Below are 19184 nucleotides of genomic sequence, written 5' to 3'. Positions count from 1 at the left end.
ATTTTTTTTTTATCATCAACATAAACAGATTCATCAAAATTTTATAAACCAAGCTCGTAACTCTGCATCTATATGAACGATAAATAATGGTTGTTTTCTAGCACTGCGTGCAAAACTAGATGTTTGTATTATGTGTTTTGGGTATATGAATGATCTTTGAATGGTTTAAACTTCCTTTAAAAATCTTGATATCTTCCAAATTACTTGCAAATGTCAACTATTCTTCTGGTTCTAAAATTACTTTCACCAATTGTGAACAATCTGTTGCAAATGTGACATGAAACTGCTGTAAATTTCTCATATATTTCATTGACCAAATGAGCGCCTATAAATCTGACTGAAGGGGTATAGAACCACTTAATTATCAGTTTTATGAAAACATTGAAGCTTGTCGTTGACAAACTCTTTTATTAAAGCCAAACTAGCTGCCATTACAAGACTACAATGGAACCAGACAGAGCATAACGAGGCTGGATCAGGATCTCTGGCTGACCTTGCGTAGGTCTGATCTTCCTTACCCCTATCAGTCTATCAAAGTCCTCTCGCAACGCTAAAATATCTAAAAAGAAATTATGATCAGATTTTAAACAATATTCTAATATACCTTATTCTTTTGATTAAAGTTTATTATCTTTCAAAAGAAAAATAACTAGTTAAAACATTACATGTGGCAAGTGAATATCAAAAAAAGTTCTGTAAACATCTTATTGAGATACAGACTTCTGTCTCTCTTATTTTGTTAATTTTTTTATTTTATTTTAATTGCCATTTAAGAATCTCAGTTACATATATAGCTGTTAGAGCAAGTGCAATGGTAGGATCTAGTTAAATATCTAAATAACTGAAGAAATGAAGAAAATAGGAGAGAGACAATGAGAAAAATTCTGAAATAAAGAGCTTTTAAAACTTCATATGATACTTTTATTGAGACATGTTAACTTGACTTTGATTTGGTTATTTAAAAGAAAATATATTTTAGCTTAATAAAAAAAGTTGTATTAGAATAATAATATTAATTTGCTGAGAACTATGTGTTAGAAACTTACCATTGAAGATGTCCTTTGACCATGATTAATAAGAATTTTTTATAGTGGGGTTCTTACCATTTCCAATGGGGTTCTCTCCATTAGAATTCTTAATATATGTACTATATATATATATATATGTATGTATATTATATATATATAAAAATAATTGTGGGATCTATAATTATTGTAGAACCCTATAAATGAGGGTTTTTAAGGATTCTTAAAACTCTCTTTTAAGAACCTTTATCTATGGGGTTCCACATAAATTATAGATTTCACAATTATTTATATATATATATATATATATATTAAGAACTCCAATGGAAAGAACCTCAACTGGAGTAATATAAGAAAACGTCTCTTAACTTTTAACTAAAAAAACTAAGAACCAGTTCTTAAATATCTTATTTAAAAGTCAGTTTTTAGTTTTTTTGTTAAAAAATAAAAAACAATTTTTTATATTCCGCTAAAAACTCCACTTTAAGAATTAGTGGCAGATCTAGAGATGAATGTTATGGGGGGCATTATCAAAATTGTTTAAGGAACCAACCGGCGCATGAAGAACACTATCAAAATTTTACATGGAATTTTTAAAAATCATCTGGGACATCTGTCCTACTCTTTGACTATGTGGCTCCACCACTTTTTAAGAATCTCTCATTATTCATGCTCTAGACAACTAAAAGATAGAGGGTCTTATGGTTGATTCTTTGGATATTTGGCAAACTAGTATCTGTAAGATATTTACTACGATTGATAAAAGAAACTCATTTTGAGAGAATATACCTCCAAATTCTCCATCGGTCATCCTCCGGATTCTTCTCTGGGATGTTGTGGTATCTCAAATGGTTTTAGCCTTTTAGGAAAATACCACTAGCTTGCTTGGTCTTATATGTAAACTAGATTTTGACCCGCGCTTTGAAAGCGCGGGATAACATTTTGGTTAAATTTTTTAATTGAAAAATTACTAAAAATATTGGTTTGAATTTTAATATTTGAGTTTTGACATCTATAACTGAGAGTAATTTATTTAACGTTTCATAATGATGTGCATATTTGTTTTAGGTTTGTGTCGGTTTAGGTTATTCAGTTTTCAAGTTATTGAGGTTGGGGTGTTTAGGACCCGTTTAGAAAGCATACATTTTTCGGATCAGATTGGTTCGAATAATATCTTTCATATAAACCAAACTGAGCCGAATTAGAAAAAGTATTTAAGATACAGGTTTAACGCAAAAAAATCTCAAAAAACGCCCAAAAACCTGAGTCCGGAAAAAACAAACAATTAGGTCATTCATGTAATTTGGGGTTTTGGATATTTTAAATATTCGGTACCCGTTCAGTTTTAGATTTTGATTTAGTTTTTTAGATTTAGAGAAATATGAACCTTTCCAGTTCCTATAAATTTCTGTCCAATTTTGATTATGTTCCACTTATTTTTCAGGTTTCAGATAATATGTCCACGACTAACATCTTATTAGTTTTTCTATCCGTATTTTAATATATATCTTACTAAAACATGATAATTCTTATTATTATCCTTAATATACCTCATAATATTACTTTGTACAATTTTCTTTTTAAACGATTTTTGGTCCTTTTTAAAATATATTTAATCATTTGTAAACTGATTCAGTAAAATATTTTATATCTTAAATATCAGATTTCACTTGCTATATTCAAGGGATGTAAGTAACAAATGAAGTCATATACCGTGACAAAAATAGCTGAAGTACATTTTTTCCATATTAATTATTTAACAGTATATTGTTTTCACAACCTAAAATGGTTAACATACACGACATGTCATTCTGAATTTTTTTGAATATAACTTTACAATATTACTCATATGTTTCTTGCTATATTCACAATATTTATACTCATATTTTTATATTGTATTCAAATAATAAACATAAACCTAAATTTTAAACTCTAAATATTGAAATAGTAACAATGAAAGTACATGTATATGGCTAAGTTTCTCTTGTAAGCATAAATTTTCGAGGTGTCTTAATTTATAAAATAAATAAGATCTCAAATGTTTGGCATGAGCAAACAAATAAGATCTCAAAACACTTCTATCGATATAAGTTGAGTAGAGCAATTGGCTCATGCATTTTAAAATAAAATGAAAAACAAATGAAAAAACCATACCTAGTTAAACCATCTGTACAACAACAGCAAGATGTAAAACTACATATTAAATATAGTCATGCTATTCAATAAACTTTCAAAAGTTGGAGATTTTTCTTTCTTCCGCAAACAACCGAATCTATTTTTTTTTTTTAATCTTTGCTATAAAAATAACACCCAGAGTCCCATACTCATGAGATCAGTTGTTATTGATAATAACAGTTAGTCTTTGCTATATAATAACATTTTCGATAGTCTTGCTATTCAATAATAGTTCCTGAGTTCTTTGCTATATAACTAACCAGCTGAATCTAAAAATGACGAAGAAGAGAATAGAGATCTGAGAAGAATAGTTTTGACAACTTCTTATGGTAAATATTTGACAAAAGAAAAATGCCAAAAAGCCATTTTTTTTTTCAACGAAAATCTACTTTTTATTTTCTTTCCATTTGACAAAAAAATACCTAAAATGTAACGTTGTGGAATAGATTTAAGAGAATAATATGTTTTTAGTTTGAATTAATAACATTAATATTTAAATAAAAGCAGTGATACTGTTATAATATTAGACAAAAAGGGCAGAGAATTAGGAGAGTTGTAAATACTGTTATAACAGTAATACTCTTATAATATCTGCAATTTCCTTTAAAAAATATAAACATTTAATTAAAAGTATAGAGTAAAAATAAATCAGTGGCATGAAGTTGTAAATACTTCAAAACTTCAAGGTCACTTCAAAAAAAGGCCTTCTGTTTTAATAGTATAATACTACTATTGTTGTCCCACTGTGGACCCATCAAAAGAGAAAGACAAAAGTCTCTACTCGGAAAGTGATGACGTCATGTAGATATAGTAAAATTTGTAGCACGCACACAAAGACACTTTCGGGGCAGAGGAGATTATTTGTGTAAAGCACAAAATTCGAAGTGAAAATTCAGATAAACTAAGAGAAAGAACCGAAAGAACGCAGTAGAAGGAACAAAAAAAATATAAATTCAAAGGATCCGACCCAAAACACACTATCTTCCAAAAAAGATAATCATTTTGAAAAAAAAATATATGAGGTTTTCCGCAGGTTTTTTTGTGCGCTCGGGGTGGTTTCTTGGAGCTTTATGGGTAAACCAGAAGAGAAACAGCTAATGTTTATTTTGACAAACTCTTTTTGGGAATATTTAAAATACTATATATATATGGTGGTACATAAATACAAGTCATATAACTTCAATATGAGTACTCTAATAAGAGATTTGGTGTGTATATATATCTCAAGATATGAATCAACTATGTTCCAGACTTGGGATTTGACGATGATTCTTCTTCACTTTCTACTACTTCTACTTCTTCTTCCTCCTCCTTGAATCATGTAAGTTTTTTTTGTTTTTATTATCTCTTCTTCTCTATCTTACTCCTTTTCTCTTTTTTGGTTAGGGGTGAAGATGATATCGTGGAGCTCTTATGGAAGAGCGGCCATCTTGTTCGAAGCAGCCAGGCACAGAGACCCTCTGTTCCTCCTCCTCCTCCTGTTCTACGAGGCAGCGGCAGTGGCGGCGGTGGTAGTGGAGAAGAAAGTGCTCCGCTTCCGCTTCCTCCGCCTCTCCAGCAACCTTCCGATGATCAGAATCTTTTCATACGGGAAGACGAAATGGCGTCTTGGCTTCTTCACCATCATCCTCTCCGCGAAGAAGATGATTTCCACTCCCATCTTTTCTACTCCGGCGTCGTCTCAGCCGTCCCATCTACTCAGCCGCAGGCCTCCGTCTCTCTCGCACCACCCCTACCGATACCACCAGCTATTCACACTCCAACGGCGGCGGAGAGATCGATGGGTCAGGTGATCGTCGAGAGAAGGGGTGAGAACTTCTTAAACTTCTCGAGGCTAAGAGGGAACATACATACAAGCGGTGGAGTCGAAGTAGCAGCTGCACCGTGGGTTCCGGTGGTGGTTAGAGATTTGACGCAGGTGGGATCAAGCGCGACACCGTCGTCTTCGGCACCCGAGTCCTGTCTGACACCAGCGACGGTCACTGGCGGAGTCGCGCAGACTTTTGCAGTCCCCAGTCTTAGTCGGAAGGTGGTTGAGACGGAGACAGAACCGGCTCAGATAAAACCATCGACTGAGACTACGGAAGCTGCGGATGAGAGGAAGCGTAAAGAGAGAGAAGAAGCCGCTGAAGATACTGAGGTAAGTCAAAGCATGGAGGCGCGCATGTTAGTCACTTGTCACATGCAGTTTCGCAGTCTCATGGTCTTATGGTTTCTTGGCGTTACAGGAAACTGGTGAAGAAGCTCGTGGCTCAACTTCTAGGAAGAGGTCACGCGCTGCGGAAATGCATAACATCTCCGAAAGGGTTCTTCACATTATCCTTTCTTCACTTTCAAGCAACACATGTAATGCCTCTCCTGTTTCATCTCACTTTTCTTTTTTTGTAACAGAGAAGGAGAGAAAAGATCAACGAGAAGCTCAAGGCTCTCCAAGAACTCATTCCTCGCTGCAACAAGGTTAGTTTTATACTTGCTCATCAAGGTAAGGTTGATGATTCTGACTGAGATCTCGTGTTCTGCTTTGACTGTGAACAGACTGATAAAGCTTCAATGCTGGAAGATGCTATCGAGTACGTTAAGTCGCTACAGCTGCAAATACAGGTATAAGACCGTCTCATAGAAGAGATATGCAAAATATATAATAAGTCGTCTCTACTTGGAAACAATGGTACTTCGTCTAGATAAATGGACTTTGATAGCTGATCGCTTCTTGAATGTCATGAATTTGCTCCTCACGTTTTACAGCGTTAAGAAGAAGGATCATGACCAAAGATTTCAACTAATCCCATGAATCAAAAAATGCAGATGATGTCAATGGGAGGCGGGGGTATGATGCCGATGATGTATAATCCAAACATGCAATGTTTCATGCCCCCCTCGGCAATGGGAATGAACCGGCCTTCATTTATACCTTTCCCCGGTACTGCTTTTCCTAGGCCGCCGGCTCACATGGCAGCTCTAGGCCCACCTTATCCAGCACCACCGCTATATCCTTTTCCAAACGTGCATCAGCCTGACCCGAACCAGCCTCAGTTTCCGAGTTACTTGAATCCTTACAGCCAGTTTGTTGGTCTCCAACAAATGCAACCTCCTCCTCCTCCATTGCAGGTACTTTTCTTTTTTTTTTTAACATTATCCATTGTGCTTTATATTACTCTGTTCCTTACAATGGTAGATGCTCACAGGAAGGTGTTTTAAAATGTTTTAATAGAAACAAACAACATCACATATGAGTTTCAGCCAGGCAAGTAGTAGCAAGGAACCTGAAGATGAGGATAACAAACCAATAGGTAAGAATGGAATGGCCCAGAGGCGTTTCTTGCGAGATGAGTTAATGTTCACTATTCTGACAGATACATCTCCATCGCGTTGTTGCAGGTTAAAAAAAAAGAATCAGCTCTCCAAGCAAATGCACTAAGTTGAACCAGAGGGATAATATGTAAAATAATATAGTCGGTTTATATAGAGTATGCGTTTGCGTTGTTTTTTTTTTGTTTTAGGCCAATGAATATTTCTCTCCAGCAACTACAACTTTTGTAACGAAAACAATAATCAAGAGTGCTACTAGAACTTTTGTTTGGACGCTGGGACTAGGATCATTGCTTGTCATTACTCTTGGAAATGTTCGATAGAATCTGAAATTAACAAGGTGAGGACAACTTAGCAGATCCTGGACATTTATTTACTCTTTGCAAGTTCTTGGAAAGAAGATAAAAGGCTTGAGAGAGTGTACCTTTTCTGTGAGTAAGCGGAAAGCTTCTACTCCCATTGCTTCATCGAGTTCCTTATACATTCACAAACAGCTTTCAATAACATCGAAAAGGTTTGAATCTTTTTAGAATACATGACGGTGTAGATGAGCTTACCTGCAGAGGGTTGGAGGAACTATCGATACTGGAGATGAGTTTCTGAAGGGCTTCATCCTTTAGAGCTTCTCTGATTTCACTAGAAGAAGCTGAACAATGTTTCTAAATTAAGCAATGGCCTATTGAGACAAAGATTCATCTATTCCAAACTCGCCAATTATTTGGGAGAACATTACCGATAGCCTCGAGCTGTGTCTTCTCTACAACATACTTTTCTTCCTCCACAGTTATCGGTCTAGCCACTGGAACTTCCTTTGCTGCAGATGAAGCTACAAAACACACAGATAATGTGACTCAACCCAAAGTTCAAACGTTTATTGTCTGATGCTTGCTAGGCATCACTAGCTACGTTGGAAGAGACATACCACTAGCCTTGTGCTCTGTCTTTGCTACCACATCTTTGTTTTCCACTACCGAGACTTCCTTTGCTGGAGAAGCTGCTACAAAACAAGACCATGATTGACACTAAACAACTGACCAAAGAAATGAAATTAAAGGAAACATACTATGCTACTAATCGAATGAACCAATCACAGATATGCAAACTCAAACAAACCAAGAGACAATCACAATGACTAACCTGGCTTCTCCTCGGTTGAAGAAGGTTTAGCACATGGAGTCTCTGCATCATTGATCAGATTACAAAGTTAAAGCTCACATCAACTTAAACTAAGACTATAACTTCAATGAGGCACAAAACAGATTACTTCTCTTTGGGGGTACAATCAAGAGACACTAATCCAATTCACAATTACAAAAGACAAAACCCTTTTTAGGTGAGAGTTAAAAAATAACTTGCCTTTATGCTTCTTGAAACAACCCAAGGAACAGCTGCAGGACACAGAACGAAGTAATATCAATGACAATGCCAAAAAAAACGACAGCTAGATGAAAGAGAAGAAAGACTTACTAAGGAACAAGACAAGAGGGACACTTGTACTTGGATACAACTTTCTCGCATATTTCGCATGTCGGAGCAGCTCGAGGACACATCTCTCTGTCTGTCTGTTACCTCAGCAAGCGACGCGACTCAGGGTATAGAGAAAACCCCTCTCAAGAGGGTAATGCGTTGTTAGTTTGTTACCTCTTGAAACAGACGGAGAGAGAGAGAGAGAGAGAGAGAGAGCCTAATGGGCCTAAAGTTTAGTTGTTGGCCCATAAGTTTAATTATTGGCCCATAATATTTTTTTAGACAAATCTCCAAAATAGCATCTTTCTAAGTTTATATCACAAAAATGGCACTCAAAAACTAAAATGACCAAAATAGCATTTTATCTTTTGAAAAATTTAAATTTTTTTATTTTTCAAAATTTGAAATCTTATCCCCAAAACCTCACTTCTCAACTCTAAACCCTAAAACCTAAACTCTAAACCCTAAACCCTAAATTCTAAACCCTAAATCCCACCCCTTGAGTGCTATTTTGTTACTTTTGGTCTTGAGTGCTAGTTTGGGAACAAAAACTTGATTTAGTGCTATTTTGGTCTTTTTCTCTATTTTTTTTCGGGAAAATCGCATAAAAAACCTTGAAAGTGTCACTTACTAGCACTTTAAACCTTGAACTTTTTTCACTAACACTTTTAACCTTGAAAGTGACATTTTTATCATAAAAACCCTCCAAAGAAGAAAAATGACCTGCTGAACAGGTTAAAAACAGTTTTTTTTTTCAAAAAATAATTATTTAATTAATAAATAAACAAAAAAATTAATAAAAATCAAAAAATTAAACAAAAAACTCATAAATTAAAAAAAGTGAGAAAAATAAATAACGATTTAGAAAATTAAATAAAAAATAACTAAACATTCAAAACTAAATAAGAACAAATTAAAATAGAGAAAAAATAATAATAAATTTCAAAAATTCAAAATTCAAAAAAGTCTTTTTTTTTTCATTTCAAATATAATGTCGGAAATTATCATTGGAGATATGCCAAAAACCGTCATTGGAGATATGTCGGAAATAACGGTTTTTGGCATATCTCCAATGATACGGTTTTTGACATATCTCCAATGATAATTTCTGACATTATATTTGAAAATGAATGTTGAATTTTCATTTTTTTTTTGAAATTTATGATTTTTTTTATTTTTCTCCATTTTAAATTGATCTTATTTATTTTTTTGAATTTTTTGTTATTTTTTATTTAATTTTTTAAATATTTATTTATTTTTTGAATTTTTTGAATTCATGAGTTTTTTGTTTAATTTTTCGATTTTTATTAATTGTTTTGTTTATTTTATTAATTAAATAATTATTTTTTGAAAAAAAAAACTGTTTTTAACCTGTTCAGCAGGTCATTTTTCTTCTTTGGAGGGTTTTTATGATAAAAATGTCACTTTCAAGGTTAAAAGTGTTAGTGAAAAAAGTTCAAGGTTTAAAGTGCTAGTAAGTGACACTTTCAAGTTTTTTTATGCGATTTTCCCATTTTTTTTCTTTTTGCCTTTTCTTATTTACTTTTATTTCTCCGAGTCATTGTGTAAAACTCAGTAGTAGTTGAGAAGCGCCGGAGAAGATGAAGCTGAAGCAGTTAGAAGGCTTGTTGGGTGGTCTTAAACAGTTCTCTAATCCTAAAGTATGCATAAAGTTTATGTCTTTTATTACCTTTGATTGAAAGTTGAGTTCTTGTTTGTGTTTTGTCTTGCAGGTGGAATTGGAGCAGTACCCAACTGGTCCTCACATTGCCTCTCGCATGCTTTTCACTGTAAAGTCTCTTTCTTTTGTTCTTATGCGATCACTTTCATTCTTTCTGTGAATTGGGTTGTTTCATAACAGGCTAGTAATGACTTCAATGAGTGGATGTGTGTCTTAAGTTGTTGTTTGGCTTGGCTTTGTTTCTGTATTATTTTTTTTAGGACTAAAGTGTGTTTTGGTTGAATCAATGTGTGTGTTGTTTAGGCAGAGAATTCATATGGAGACATAACTGATAAAGTTGTTGCGGATTTTGGTTGTGGATGTGGTACTTTAAGTGCTGCTGCTTCTCTTCTAGATGCCGCGTGAGTTTAAATCTTCATCTTTGCTCCAAACTTTTTCTCATCATTACTTTAAGTTATATTCATTCTGTGTATTGCTTCAAAATCAAACAGCTGTGTGATTGGATTCGATATAGATCCTCAGTCTCTTGAAACAGCAGCACTAAATGCAGAGGAGCTTGAGGTTAACTCTTCTTCATGTAAATGATGAATCTTCTTCTTTTGTGGTTCTAGCAAATACTGTTAGCTGTAACTGGTTAGTTTGGCAGGTGGATATAGATTTTGTTCAGTGTGACGTTACAAAGTTAGAGTTAAAAGGTGAAACCTCCTTTTTCAATTTTAGTTTCTTTAGACAAATAAATGAATCCATATTTGCTTATTGATAGGCCAGATTGTGGATACTGTTGTGATGAATCCTCCCTTTGGGACAAGAAAGAAAGGAGCTGACATGGAGTTTCTCTCCGCGGCAATGAAGGTCGCCTCTCAAGCTGTTTACTCCTTGCATAAGACATCAACCAGAGAAGTAAGCTGGATGAAGCCTTTCTTCTTCTTCTTCCTTAACTATCTAGTTTGAGTATATATTATAGTTTGTGACAACATTTTGATTATTGCAGCACGTTAAAAGGGCAGCGTTGCGTGATTTTAATGCCAAGAGTGCCGAAGTTATATGTGAGGTGAGGGCTATAAAGAGTTGAAAACATCATATGAAACTCTGATGAACATGAACATTCTAATTTATTCATGTTGTTCCCCATGCAGCTCCGGTATGACTTGCCGAAACTCTACAAGTTCCACAAGCGAAAAGAAGTCGATATCGCGGTTGATCTCTGGCGTTTTGAACCTAGACAGAACTAGACCGCTACGATCTTGCAATTTTTAGCTTTGAGTTAAGAGTGTGACAATATGTGAAAGGATTCATGATATGTAATGTTTGCTGATAAGGCTTTATTAGGTAACCTCACAGTTACAACTTACAAGCATGTTTCCTGACATAACCAAATGTGTTTGTCTAAAGAAACGCTGCACTAACATACATAAAATTGATCCGTCAACCTCTATGATTAAGATGACAATCGGATGTTAATATGGGCTCAACATAACATGCTTAGCCCGCATACGAAAACCTGTCGAAACCTTAATTTTGCGAGTTTTTCTTGTTTTGGTGGAAAACTCAACTTTGCAGTTTTGATAGAAAAACTTGATTTTGTGGTTTTGGCGGAAAAACTAGATTTTACGGTTTTAAAGGGAAAATTCAATTTTCCGGTGTTGGCGGAAATTTTTATTTTGCAGTTTCGACGGAAAAACTTAATTTTTCGGGAAAATTCGATTTTGATGATCAACAAGCTGGAGGAAGAAATCATTTTACATCTTAGTTTTTTTTTAAAAAAAAATACCAAGGTTTTTTTAATTTTATGCTTAGGTACAGAAGACAAAAATGAATTAAATAAACTTTTTTCAATTAAATTGATTAACTCTGGTACCAGCCTTAACTAAAATAGGGCTGGGGCTTATATTAAACAAAAGAGTACTAGGCCCTACCCTATAATTAACATCTCTAACAATCATCAACAACTTTAATAGCATTGTTTAACTGGTTGCCTCTGAAAATGTTATACCTTGTGGCTTGACCACTATAGTCCCCAGAACTTATCTTGGGGTTACATTCAACAAGCTAACTCAAGAAAAGTAGAGGCACTCATCGAATTCTCAATTACAAAGTCCAACACTTTGTAATTAAAAACAAAACAAATAACTAGTAGTAATATATTGATGTAATGGCAGGAACAACATGGATGCCAACTTAATTGTTTAATACATAATCAACCAACGGATCAAATCTGTACTATCTAACACATAGTTAAAGCTTAAAAGTAATCATTCAGAAAAAGCTGGAAAGCTATTAGTTAATACAATGGTGGAGGAAGCTTCATAGAACAGATAATGAGATACTCCTTAATAAAGATCCAGACATCAACGATTCTCATGATTTAATTATATCTTCTCCCACGTGGGACGAACAAAATAACTCTTAGATGGATGTCGCATTAATCAAAATGTACATTTTGATTAACATCGACCTATATATATGATGAATATTTTCTTGAAGTGGTTTAATAAGTGTATGCATTACACACTCATACACGAACATAACCTAACAACAGTTGCTGCGTAAAACGAAGCTCCAACATGTACTGAATGTATATCTAGTTGAGTTATCGGACGGAAGAAACTTTTTCAGTTCGACTGCTCAATAAAAACCATCAAGACATCAACAGTTATACTTTATATGCGACTGAATCAATGAGATATTAAAATTCGTAGACGTATATAATTCCTCTAATAATCTAGGCATAATATTAACAAAAAAATAGTTTGGAATAACCTTAAAAATAAACCATCGTATCCATAAGCGCTATATCCAAGGATAGATCACACGGGGAAACTATATAGGGATGTCGTTTTAGCTACAAAACCAACATATCCATACTTAGCTATACGACGACTTAACCAATACTTGTAAGGATACTGTATAACATTGTGATCTATAGGAAAGATAAATGATTTATTCTTATTAAAAACATGATTTATTTATTGGGGTATCACCAGTTATCAATCTTGACATAGATATAGCTTTCTCAAAGTGTATAACTTGTGATCATTTAAATGCATGGTTTGGATTTAAACGAATCAACGTAATTGTTAAATTATCGTGTATCTACTTCTATATAAGTATATGTACGTACAAGCATAGTATTTTGAAAAAGAAAACGTTATTCTAATTTTTTTTCCTTGTTTCAAAAAATATCGTTCTATATTTTTAATGCAATTTTAATATACACTTTATTTCTTATCCTTTTAACTAACTAATATATGTTTATTTAAATTATTTTTATTTAAATAGTTGTATATTAAATATTAATATATTTTATCATTTTTTTAATCTATACAAAATATTTTTAAATGATATTTTTATGAAACGGAAAAAAATATATCTCGATATCATACTATATATAAAAAAATCCGAAGTGAGATTGGTAGACAACTAGAGAGAGATGATTGACCTTGGAAAATGAAAACTGAGATATCAGCTTCCTGAATCCTGAAGCCCTTGCATGTGGTGAGATGCTCTTTTTTTTGTCAAACACTTCGCTTTTATTTTCTTTGCTTTATTGTTTTTCTAAGTATATATATTAATTAACTACTCTCTTCTTTTCTAAATATATATTAGATTTTTTACATAAAAACATGAATATTAAAAATTACATTTTATTAAAAAAATATAACTAAAATTTAAAATAATTTGATCAATCACAAAATAGACTATTAAATATGATTTTCTACACATATTTTAATAAAGTGAAAAATTACTTTAAAATATAGAATATTTTATATATTGAAACATAAAAATATATTAAATATCTTATATTTGGAAACGAAGGAAGTATAATTTAGCATTTTATATTTTAACATTTTTACCTCGGCAAGTTAAATACGTAGGATTTGTATTGTATACATGATTATAAGATTTTTAACTGTCAACACTTGGGACTTTTATTATTATGTTACATATATACCATATGATGCCTAATCTAGAGCAATAAGTCAACAAATTTTGAACTGTCCAATATATCTACATGATATGGTATTGGAACCTTCACTTCTGTGTTCTGTGTGTTCGTGCAAGCAAAACCAAATATGATCGATGTATTATTAATCTGAATCAAATTTAATTCGGTAAATATGCAACAACCAAACTCATCATTATTTAATCTATTTATTTAATTTAAGCTATTGTTTACTTTCATTCAACAAATTACAAGTTCAGTGCACCAATTTTTAATAATGTATGAGCTAAACTTTGAAATTCAATAAAAAGGACAACACATTGGTGTTGATCAACAGAACTCCAATCTCTAACGTAGAATTGTATGCACGTCCGCATTACATCGCAAAATCATTACTAAAATCAGGGTAAATAAAAATTTCCAAAATAAAACTACATCGCATGCACGGAAATCTTCATAATACTTTATTTGTGTATTTGATATAGTTGTTGAAATTTGAACAGCCAGTTGGTTTTGTTACGTTATGCATGTGTTTTTATGTGACCAATCTCTTTGTTTAATGAATTAACTAGATTTTTCGCCCGCACATCCGTGCAGATAGATTTTCATTTTATAAATATATAACATATACTATCGCAAAACTTTCAAAGATATAAGTTATATTTTAATGTTATATATTGTGTAAATCTATAATGTTATTGGTTATCTTATTCGATATTATTAATGTATAATGATTTGTTTTATATATTTTACTTTATTATTAATTGTTATTATATATTAATATATTTTCGAGTTTGGTAAAATAAATTCATAGTATGAAATAAACAAATTGAGAATCTCCTTCATTTTTTTCTAATTTTTACAGACTGAATACAATACATTTTAAAATTTTATTTAGTTATACTATAGAACTGATATTTTCTTAGCATAATTTATATTTCTATGTTATTTATTTTAGTATATTGTAGAATTTTATAAGCATATAGATTATAATAATACTATATTATTAATTATGAAATCAACTGCTGCATTAATTTAAAAATATTTTATAATTTTATTAAGATTTTGTTAGATTTTTTCAATATATTTTGTTATAAATAAAAATAAAATTTAAATTTACAGTTAAAATTTATTTTTTAATATCTATATAATTTATAAGATTTTTAGAAATGTTATATATTAAAAATATTAACTTAAATAATCAAATATATCTAATTGATGAAATAGATCTAGTATGAATTTTTTATGGTATTTCTTTTAATAAAGAAGATATAGAATATAATTACAAAATTTTAAAAATAGCATACACTTTTATTTTGTTTTGTTTTATAATAAAATCTTAATTTAAATTAATGTATAATAGTATATATTATTAGTTACGAAATTAATCAATAGTATTAATTTAAAGAAAATATTTTAAATTTTAAAAAAAAAATTGTTAGATTTTTTCTCAATATTTTGTTGTAACTAAAAACAAAATTTAAATTTACAGTTAAAATTAATTTATTATTAATATCTTTATATATTTAATAGATTAATATAAATAATTAAATAAATATAATTAATGAAATAGATTCAATAAAGTTAGTATGACTTCTTTATAGTAGATAAAAATAGTACTTCTCTTTTAATATAGAAGATTTGATCTCCATCGCTGAAGCCAATTTAATTGGATACATCTTATTAGATATACTAGAGATTCTCACCGCGCTATGCGCGGTTTATTTATTTTAAAATTTTATAATTTTATGTATATATGAGTTATTGCATTTTATATTATATTATATTTTTCCGTACAAAAAAAGAAATTATATTATATTTTAAAATTTTTTATAATTAATTTAAAAATTTTGTGTTATTTTTGCCGGTAGTTTATATCATCTTAACTGAAAAGATCTAAACTATCTCATAGATAAATAAATTAGAAGAAAACAATTCTCAAATGATGCACTTACACTTGTGTTATAGATTAAGTTTTTAATGTGAAATCAATTTTTTGAATTCTATTTTTTATGTCGGTATAAATAGTTTAATTTGTTTGTTTTAAATTATCTAATTTCATTATGTTATATTTGTTTATTATCCGGTTATTTTATATTATGTTTTTGTTAGACTATGCAAGTGTATATATTTTAAGTTTATCATTTTTTTTTATATTGAAATATTTGGTTTTAGTTATTTTTTGTCAAATATTTTTTAATCGATAATCTATTTTAACTATTATATTTTTGGCTTTGTGTTTATGTGATTAATGAAAACATAACCGTATTAATTTTTATGCGGTCTGCCATTTTGTCGATCATTTTATAAATTAAAAAATAGAAGCGAAAGTAATATGTTTCATTAGTGTTTTCTATTTGATTTATTTGGAAATCTCTTTATTTCCTCCTCATGTGGTTCTATATATGTAAATTGTAAATGTTTTAACTATACTAATTTGTATAAATTTTATTTAATATGTTCTATATATGTTGACTTTATGATCGTGCAAGTCGGTTGGTTTAAATATTCGAATGAATACAATATTCTTAGATTTTACTTAATATCATGAATACAAAATTTTCTTTTATAGTGATGATATTAGATTTGTGTGATCGTCGCAGATGAATCATTTTTTTTTGCGGTAAGATCTTTCTTACCTTTCTTTAAGTGTTCACCTTTTTTTTGGAGTTTTCATTTGTTGATGTTCTTTCGATAATCGTTGCACTATAACATTGGTCTTAGGTAACTGAAAATCAGATAGATTTATCAATATATAAGTCAGAAATTTATGGACGTAGATGATATTATATAAGTGGTGTCCATTACGTACTTTATTATAATACCAAAATAGCAGTGTAACATAAGTTAAATGCTTTTTTTTTTTTTTTTTTTTTTTTTTTTTTTTTTTTTTTTAACAGGAGGTTCAAAGGTGACCCGTAATCCGCACGTGGTTTCCGTTTGCCCAAAGGCCCGTAATCCGCACATGGTTTCCGATTGCCAACCATCTAATCCCCCTGGCCCGGAACCAGCCGGCACTAATACCCATTACCCAAGGACCCGGCACCAACGCCGCGATAACTTTAAACTTGGGGAGGGCGTAAAGCATTCCGTGGCCACAGGGGGTATTCGAACCCGGGTCCGTATTGGTGTGTTAACTACCTCAAGACCACTAGCCCACCACCCTGTGGTTAAGTTAAATGCTAAGCATTAGACATACTAATTTATTTTGCTATTACTTTGTTAGGACCCCCATTATCATTTAACATAATAATTTCCTATTGTCATGAACATTAGTACATTACTTTGTTCATGTCCATATTTGGATTCATTCAACGTATTCCTCATTAATTAATTTGACAATGAATGTTTTTCCATTCAGAATATTTTGCGGTAAGATCTTTCTTACCAAAAAAAAGAACTCTCCGTCTCCCATATTAGACAATGAAAACCGTAAATTCACCTCAAATTCTATAAATTAGAGATGGTTGAGAGTAGGATGAATCTAAACAGATTCTCTCAGTTTATCTTCTATCTCAAACCAAACACCCGTCCATTATCATTTAACATAATAATTTTTCATTATTAACAAAAATCTGATAAATTTCAGGAAAATAAACTAACATATTTGTTTCTCTATTCCTTCAGCAATAAGTGGCTGCTATGAGTGTGAAAAGAAAACATGAATTTCAGTCATATTTTTTTTACTGATTTGTGTTCAAATTTTTTTTCCAATGACTTTCATTATTACTTTTAGCGACAATGAGTAAATGAGAATTTAACCTCTTCTGCAAGTAACCTACCATACCAGAAAATAATCTTTATGCAATCAAGAAAATCTGCAGACTGATGTTCAAAAAAACAAAAAAAAAACTGCAGAAATATCTTATGTCTCAGTGGCACATTCTTTTCTATCATTTAAGTATGGAAAATTATCAATCAAAGTTGAGACTTCTCGGTTTTAAAAATGTGGAGACTCTTCACAATGTGGTCAACCCAAGTTTTAAACAAAGAGCGTGTGGTTATTCTCCCTCTTTTGCCCACTGGATCACCTGCAAAACAGGGTAAATAGGCATGTTATAAAAATAGAATATAACATTTTCTTAACAATCTCAAGCTTCATTAGAGAGTTTGGCTCTAAATCTTCTCTTACAACTGTTGTTGTTTCTCTGTTGCTGGACATCTCCATAACCCACTAAACAATGCTTTTCAAATCATTTTTTTAGGATCCGTGTGTTTAAAAATCAAAACAGAAAACACAAAAAAGATTTGAGCACGTATCTATGAGATTAACTACTAATTACCTTGGGTTGAAAAAATCCATCATTCTAGGGAAATTGTGTTTCTGAGACTCTAGGCTTGGCAAAAGAATATTATCATGACAGAAGTCTCTACTCTGAGCAAGCTATTGCGTAAAGAGACTGCATAACGCGAATGAGAAGCTAAAGGGCTTGCCATTGATGTTTCTAACCCGAGAAACCAATGTTAAGTCGCCATCTATGGCAAGTGAAACCTTAAGACGGAACTTAAAACTGCATAGGGAAACACACACACACACATACATTAGTATCTGTAAAGAGAAAGAAGATAAAAGGCAAATGATGATGCTTTCTAACCTGTGAGGCCATTGCTTTAAGTCCTCTTCTGTTGATTTGAGAAGAAGATCAACAAATGATTTTCCAAAGGACTCGTTTGAGGCAAGGGGAGGTGGGTTCTCATCGATGAGCCAGATTTTGTTCCTTGCAAACCCATGTTGATCAAGTGATCCACAATCTCCAAACTTCAAACACACACACACACACAAACAACTCAATTACAATGTTCAAATCAAACAATGAGAAATCTGAGGATAAAGTTACTTGAGGATAACAAATCTGTATCCCTCTACGCATTGATTTTGGGTGTTTGAAGAGAACGTACACAATTTCACATTTTGTTAAAAATCAGATCTTTATTATTCTTCCTTCTTTGATGGGGTTATGGTCTATACAATTAAGATACCTTGTTGCTAGTGAAAAGAAGCTCCTTGCCCTGGTAATTCCTCCACGAAATCACTTGTCCTCCATGTAAACTAATCTGCAAAATAAAAACCCACAACACATAAACGAAAGGCTCTAATCTGAGAGAGAGAGGTAAGAAGAAGAAGAAAGTTGAAACCTTTGCAGAAGCGCTGTGAGGGTTTCAGAGAAGGACTTGGTCAATGCCATTCCAATCTTTGGTAATCTCAGTAGTTGCTTTATCATCTCCACTTTGGTGAGAACATTGTTGCTACAGATGTTTGGTTTCGTTTTACCACTATAAAAGGATTGAAGAACAGAACTTAATGATCTAGACTGGTTGTGATGATAAATACAGAGAAGAAACGGAGATTGCAGGGAATGGAAACGCCAGACTCTACGTCGAAGAAGATTAGGTTTAGAGAGGTAGGCTTCACACGGGTCATGGTTAACTACTTTTAAAACCAAACGAAAGCCCATTTTCTCTTCAGTCTACAAAAGCGGTAGTGACATGGCAGTCAAAAGCATTTTTATTGGTTGATTTTTTAATTTGACGTGGATGCCTTTAGAGGGCTTGATATCTTACTTTTAGTATTGTAAGATTTAGC

The 19184-nt window shown here is 31.9% G+C and overlaps 3 protein-coding genes and 1 long non-coding RNA gene across 8 annotated transcripts; 2 read left to right on the top strand and 2 right to left on the bottom strand.

The window, feature by feature from the left end:
* The first annotated feature begins 4370 nt into the window (after positions 1-4370).
* On the top strand, positions 4371-6782 carry LOC111199774 (transcription factor bHLH119-like). 4 transcript variants are annotated; one of them, XR_007340070.1, is made up of 8 exons: positions 4371-4521; positions 4587-5340; positions 5429-5506; positions 5592-5657; positions 5736-5801; positions 6006-6308; positions 6386-6490; positions 6579-6782. XR_007340070.1 is itself a non-coding variant. In XM_048781750.1 (8 exons), coding segments are annotated over exons 1-8 (1353 nt in total). In that variant the 5' UTR covers positions 4371-4519; the 3' UTR covers positions 6584-6782. The 4 variants fall into 4 exon arrangements, 3 of the variants coding, with proteins under 3 accessions (XP_048637707.1, XP_048637706.1, XP_048637710.1); XM_048781750.1 differs by having other exon boundaries at positions 6412-6490; XM_048781749.1 differs by having other exon boundaries at positions 6412-6782.
* On the bottom strand, positions 6620-8181 carry LOC106399682 (zinc finger HIT domain-containing protein 3-like). 2 transcript variants are annotated; one of them, XM_013840168.3, is made up of 8 exons: positions 7977-8181; positions 7866-7897; positions 7647-7688; positions 7432-7506; positions 7243-7335; positions 7067-7155; positions 6934-6984; positions 6620-6835 (listed from the first exon to the last, which is right to left on the bottom strand). In XM_013840168.3, the coding sequence occupies exons 1-8, from the start codon at positions 8057-8059 to the stop codon at positions 6797-6799; spliced, it is 504 nt and encodes a 167-aa protein (XP_013695622.2). In that variant the 5' UTR covers positions 8060-8181; the 3' UTR covers positions 6620-6796. The 2 variants fall into 2 exon arrangements, with proteins under 2 accessions (XP_013695622.2, XP_013695685.2); XM_013840231.3 differs by having other exon boundaries at positions 7432-7503; positions 7977-8180.
* Positions 8182-9518: 1337 nt separating this feature from the next.
* On the top strand, positions 9519-11029 carry LOC106399591 (rRNA N6-adenosine-methyltransferase METTL5-like). The gene is made up of 8 exons (XM_013840084.3): positions 9519-9637; positions 9710-9766; positions 9961-10058; positions 10149-10218; positions 10304-10352; positions 10421-10557; positions 10649-10708; positions 10794-11029. The coding sequence occupies exons 1-8, from the start codon at positions 9578-9580 to the stop codon at positions 10887-10889; spliced, it is 627 nt and encodes a 208-aa protein (XP_013695538.2). The 5' UTR covers positions 9519-9577; the 3' UTR covers positions 10890-11029.
* Positions 11030-17384: 6355 nt separating this feature from the next.
* LOC106364460 lies at positions 17385-19184 on the bottom strand. Its single transcript, XR_001273210.3, has 5 exons — positions 18737-19184; positions 18581-18655; positions 18196-18359; positions 17884-18111; positions 17385-17631 (listed from the first exon to the last, which is right to left on the bottom strand). It is a non-coding gene; the product is annotated as an uncharacterized LOC106364460 (long non-coding RNA).

Source organism: Brassica napus, chromosome A1 (genome assembly GCF_020379485.1).
Source record: "Brassica napus cultivar Da-Ae chromosome A1, Da-Ae, whole genome shotgun sequence".
Taxonomy (NCBI): Eukaryota; Viridiplantae; Streptophyta; class Magnoliopsida; order Brassicales; family Brassicaceae; genus Brassica; species Brassica napus.
This window is presented reverse-complemented; position numbering and strand designations above follow the sequence as displayed.

Excerpts from the sequence above, each read along its gene's own strand:
- LOC111199774 (XM_048781749.1), top strand. Across the intron at positions 5,341-5,428 it reads AAGCCGCTGAAGATACTGAG|GAAACTGGTGAAGAAGCTCG; the intron begins GTAAGTCAAAGC and ends TTGGCGTTACAG. Across the intron at positions 5,507-5,591 it reads TGCATAACATCTCCGAAAGG|AGAAGGAGAGAAAAGATCAA; the intron begins GTTCTTCACATT and ends TTTTTGTAACAG.
- LOC106399682 (XM_013840168.3), bottom strand. The coding sequence starts at position 8,059 with ATGTGTCCTCGAGCTGCTCCGACATGCGAAATATGCGAGAAAGTTGTA. Across the intron at positions 7,689-7,865 it reads TTGTTTCAAGAAGCATAAAG|AGACTCCATGTGCTAAACCT; the intron begins GCAAGTTATTTT and ends TCAATGATGCAG. Across the intron at positions 6,985-7,066 it reads GTTCCTCCAACCCTCTGCAG|GAACTCGATGAAGCAATGGG; the intron begins GTAAGCTCATCT and ends TGAATGTATAAG.
- LOC106399591 (XM_013840084.3), top strand. The coding sequence starts at position 9,578 with ATGAAGCTGAAGCAGTTAGAAGGCTTGTTGGGTGGTCTTAAACAGTTC. Across the intron at positions 10,219-10,303 it reads TAAATGCAGAGGAGCTTGAG|GTGGATATAGATTTTGTTCA; the intron begins GTTAACTCTTCT and ends TTAGTTTGGCAG. Across the intron at positions 10,558-10,648 it reads ATAAGACATCAACCAGAGAA|CACGTTAAAAGGGCAGCGTT; the intron begins GTAAGCTGGATG and ends TGATTATTGCAG.